The sequence below is a fragment of the Halyomorpha halys genome, unplaced genomic scaffold, assembly GCF_000696795.3.
Source record: "Halyomorpha halys isolate HHAL.00 unplaced genomic scaffold, Hhal_1.1 Scaffold225.1, whole genome shotgun sequence".
In the NCBI taxonomy this organism is placed as follows: domain Eukaryota; kingdom Metazoa; phylum Arthropoda; class Insecta; order Hemiptera; family Pentatomidae; genus Halyomorpha; species Halyomorpha halys.
In genome coordinates this window covers 811995-817216 of record NW_027115321.1, presented here as the reverse complement: position 1 = coordinate 817216, position 5222 = coordinate 811995, and the positions used below count along the sequence as shown (strand labels likewise).

At 31.5% G+C, this 5222-nt stretch overlaps 1 protein-coding gene across 1 annotated transcript in view; it reads right to left on the bottom strand.

Annotated features, from left to right (window-relative positions):
* Nucleotides 1-243: 243 nt before the first annotated feature.
* LOC112210673 (uncharacterized) overlaps nucleotides 244-5222 on the bottom strand; it is a 514713-nt gene continuing 509734 nt past the window's right edge. The window contains exon 4 of the mRNA XM_067052384.1: nucleotides 244-414. Within this exon, the coding sequence (XP_066908485.1) occupies nucleotides 347-414 (68 nt within the window). The 3' untranslated portion in view covers nucleotides 244-346. The remainder of the gene's footprint in view (nucleotides 415-5222) is intronic.

Here is a 5222-nt window from a genome sequence, read left to right as displayed (position 1 = left end):
TGAAGAAAAAAAATATATAGATAAGAATAATGCTTCTTAATAAAATAGGAAAGTAAACTTAATAACAAAAAATAATGATATTGGTACACTTAAATAAAGCAAACAATTGCCCTCTAATAGTAAAAAGAAACAAGTTAATTTGAAAAAGGGACGAGAGAAGAGAATAGAAAAAAAAATAATAATGAATAAATAAAATGTGTAATAATAAAAAGTAAAATAAAGGTAGTGTGACTATGAATTAATTAATTTTATATTTATTAAAATTTATAACAGAATGTCCTGCAGCAGTCTGGGCTTCAGTCTTCGGGTTGAGGTTGGGTTTCCCAGGTTGTAGGTCACTGCTCCTTTAACTGTCGGCAACTGGGAGTGGAACTTCATGAACCGTTTTTTGATGTAATCCTCTATTGACTCCATCTGTAATTCGAGATGCAATTGGCTATTTCGTATGAACCAAGGAGCATTAACTGCGATTCTTAGGACTTTATTTGGAAAATATTGTACTTTTTTCCTTTTCGTGAGGGATACCGCTCTCCAGAATTCACAGCAGTGGTCTGAGAATTGTTTTAAATATAAGAACAGTTGTTACTGAATTTAGTTTGGAATTTCTGTTTAGGATAGGATTTAGCATTGCTAACCTTGCATAAGTTTGAGTTAGTTTATGATAAAACAACTCAAATATCTTGAAACTTAAAAAAATATTAAAAAGAAAATTATTTATAATTGTTATGAGGTAAATTTGACAGTAACGTAGCTCAGTTTTAAGGCACTACTAACTCCAAGGACAAGTCTGTGACAGATAATTATTTATTCAATTACTGTAGTTGGTAGTCAACCCTGTGGGTCCGGAATCAACCCAGCCTCATAAAGTGGGTACCCTTAATTTGGGAAGAATACAGTGGTCTAGTGTAATTCTGACCAAATCATCTTGCACAACCTTTGGTCTTATAAATAGTTCCTTACAAAGTACTGTGACCCTGACACTGCATGGGATGTAGTGCATATTTAATTTATTTTATATGTTAAATTTAAACTTAGATTAAATTATTATAGTGTCCTATAATGTATTTTAGTAATGATATTAATATGATATAAATTTTATCATAATTGTATAATATTAATGTATAACATTTTTTATTTATATAACCATTAATTATAAAAATAACATTTTCACAAACTCAAATTAATCATTTTTCCTTATATATTTTCTAGTTGTAAATTTGGTTCATAATAAAAAAAAAATACTAATTTCCAAGAGTATAAATTATACTACAATTGTCTAATTTATCAATTGACTGATTTATTCTTGTCTTATTAATTTATTTATATGCTGTTTTTAGTCTAATAGACCTAATTTATACTTTACAGTTCATATATGTTGTAGAAAAATGGATAACATAAAAAATAACTACTTTTCTTCTTCTCTTCTAACGCTGGTTATATTCTGAGGGTGGTAAGGAAATGTTCTACTGTTAGTTAAGTAGTTGGTAAATAAAAGTGAACTGTATAAAATGATTTTAAATAGAAAGCAAGAAAAAGAGAGCACACATATATTGTATATATTCCACCAACAGGTTCTTCGATTTCCCTGACTCTCCCACAAATATCTAATCCTTCAAATTCCTTACTTGTGACATAAGCCTTAGGATATGAATCTTGACATTAGCCTTCACACCTACATAAATCCACTGATCATGAGATAGAGTCGCCCCTAAGAAACACGAGTCCTAGGGTGTTCTTCACGCTATCCTGTGCTATATTCCATGTTTTTCGAAAAGGAAAAAAATCCTGAGAGATAACTGTCAGCTCTCATGCCATTGCGTGTTCAAAGTGACGCACTCATCAGTTATTCGGAAGGTGTGTAATGACTCCTAAAGCGGTTTGTTATCGGATATGTTTTTTCGCTTTATCAGCCTACTCTGATACATTCTTATTAAGTTTAATGGTTCATATCAAATTTATAATCATTTAAAAAAAAAGAAATGTATATTCATGAAGATGACATGAGTGATTAAAAAGAAGTATTATTCCAAGAGTTTCCAAGAAAGAGATTCCTCTTTCTTAATAAATAATTAATCAAAGCAATGGATCAGAATTCAAACCAAACCACCGGCATTAGTCGCCATTAATCAATCCAAATTTCTCCTTTTTTAAGAGGTTTTTTAAACCCTGGAGTCATTCTACGGCTGATACGAACGAACAAATAAATTATTTACCCCGTCCGAATTCGAACCCGTGCCTTGCCCCTTGAGTTAAGAGTCTAGTGCATAATCTACCAAGCTATCTCAGACCCTTCTGGAAATCTCCAAGCAAACAAAAAATATACCCCTGATTTATTCACTGTTCTTATTAAAATTTCGAGATGAGGTGTAGATAGTTGATCGCAGATTAATGATTGGAGAAGTTTGTCAGGGGATGCGGTCAGTAAAGAACAACATAAATAAACAAAACAATATTTATTTATCTTATGCTGACGTTTCGACCTGAGTGTCAGGTCTTCATCAGGACTATAGAACAATAGAGATAACAACAACATTTAGAGAAACATAAAATTGAAAAGGAATAGTATAGAAACAAATTTGGAATTATACAAAATATTGAATTGAATGACAAATGATAAAATAATTGATAACTGATAATTGAATAGTAAAAAAAATTGATTGATAATCGTGGAATTAGATGGTAGTAGATTGAAAACAGTGAAAGATGAAATATAATATCATGTTGGTAAGAAGATATGTATAATATAAGATATGCAAGTAGTGTTCTATAGCCCTGATGAAGACCTGAAACTCAGGTCGAAACGTCGGTATAAAATAAATATTGTTTTGTTTATTTATGTTGTTCTTTGCTGAAGGCACCCCCCGGCAAAAATCTCCAATTATTAAAATTTCATTGGATAAAGGGTCAATTTAATATGATACGCAGACATAAGATATGTTCACTCACGAATAATATGTGTTATGAATTATATATAAAACAAAAAATAATGAAGCAAATATAATCGTATAAATGCCGTAAATCCGGACCACTACGGCCCTGGTGTCCCTAGTAATCTTCGAGAAATGCTTAATATTCTAGTTGCAAGCCAAAAACTAATAACAAGAAACGTTTTGAATCTATTTCTCGCTGTGAAGCTAGTGGCTGGCAAGGTTTTGAACGGATTAAGCATCCCAAAAATATATATAATAGTTTAGAAAACAGACCAATGATTTTTTTTTTACATCATTTGTGAATCTCGACCTCTATACTATTAGTATATCACACATTAATGTCGTAATAGAAATAAAAAAAAAATCTAAAATTAAACTTAATACATGCGTTTTGTAAGAAGTTTTGTCCACTTTAATTTTTTTACAGTGGTTATGAACGTACAAGAAAAAAGAACCCAAATTTAAATATTTTTTTCTGTGTTTTTTTTTAAGCCGGCGACTGGCTAAGTATAAATGATTAAGTTCTTATTAAAATTATAAATAATTAACAATTATTTTTAAACATAAAGAGACAGGAGTGTGATAATTCAAAAGAAAAAGACATTGATTTATTTTGTTTTATTGGGGAATGCCACACACTCAGCAAGTGGATATTTCTGAGAACAAGTATGTAAGACGTGTTCTGATCTCACCAGTGAAAATTATTTCAATTTAATTTTTAGATACGTAGTTGTTTTTATAATTATAAAATCTAAATGCCGTAATAGGGACAATATAACTAAACGGTGAAAAAAAAAAAACATTAAATCTAATTAAAGTGTAGCTATTAAGCAGAAAATAATTATGAAGAAGCGATCTCAACCATCAGTAGATCGATGTCCCAACAACGAAGTATTTTATGACAATTATGAAAATGTTATTTGATATAATTTAATATTTATATTTTGTCTCTTAAATTTAAATTTATTTCTGTTTATGTAAGAAATATAATTTCTTATATAAGCAACTTAATTGTTTTCTACTATTTTCAAATATTTATTGAATGAATTAATTATAAACCTTAATCACTAATTTGCAATTTTATTTTGCCGTTCATGTACTAATTATGAAATAATAAAAACTTGTATTCGGATGCATTTAGTATCCCTATTTTGCTATAGTCTTTAATGCAACGATAAATTAAATTACATAAATTGGCAGCCTTTGCCATGATGATAATGTTACCATAGAAACCCAATAAATAAATACATATTATTTTTGGAAATTCTTTATCAGATGTCAATGGTATAACCACTATATTGAGTCGCCTGTTATTAAAAAATAAACCAAATGTACAAAATAAAAATTAGGATTAATAAATATAAACATTACTTAGAATTGATTAATGGAATATGGTCCGGGTGCGGTAAAAAAAAAAACTCAAATAGTAAAATTATACTATTTTATTGAGCCAACGTTTCGCCCCACGTTGCAGGGCTTCGTCAGGGCTGTTTTGGCGGCAGTCAAAAATAAAATAATAACGTCACTATTTTTTTTTACTGCCGTCAAAACAGCCCTGACGAAGCCCTGCAACGTGGGGCGAAACGTTGGCTCAATAAAATAGTATAATTTTACTATTTGAGTTTGTTTTTTTTTACCGCACCCGGACCATATTCCATTCATCTATTCACACGGTCAATCAACAATCTTCCATTACTTAGAATTGTTTTGTAACTGTGATAAAATCCAACTTGCACTAGTTTCCCAGCAATACTGAGGCAGAGTGGAATGAAAAAAGGTGTGTGTTATTATTTTTTTCCAGATCTAAACTTTTCTTTCTAGTAGGTAGTCTATTTATTTTTGGTTTGGATATTATATATTTATCATTCATCATCATCATCCCGAGCTCTACAATCCATCTTCTTGGCTGCCTCAAGAGTTTTCTTCCATGTTTCCCTATGCTCAGCAGCCGTCCACCAGTTCCTGATTTCAAGGTTTCTAGCATCGGCACTTACTCTATCGCTCTACCTCAACTTTGGTCTACTGACTTTCCTTTTTCCACCCGGCTCCGTGCTGTACAACTTCCTTGGAGTTGAGGTCTCGTCCATCTGCACAACATGGTCCTCCCATCTCAGCCTAGCATAACATCCGGTTCCTTGTACAAGATGGCCAGTTTCTATTCTTCCCTACCTTCTTTTCTAGATTGAAGTGCTAAATGGGTCCTCCCAGACTATTGGGTCTCACAGATCCTAACAGGACACGGGGGGTTTCGGGGAAAGCTGCAGAGCTTTGGAAAGAACATCGACCCCCGGT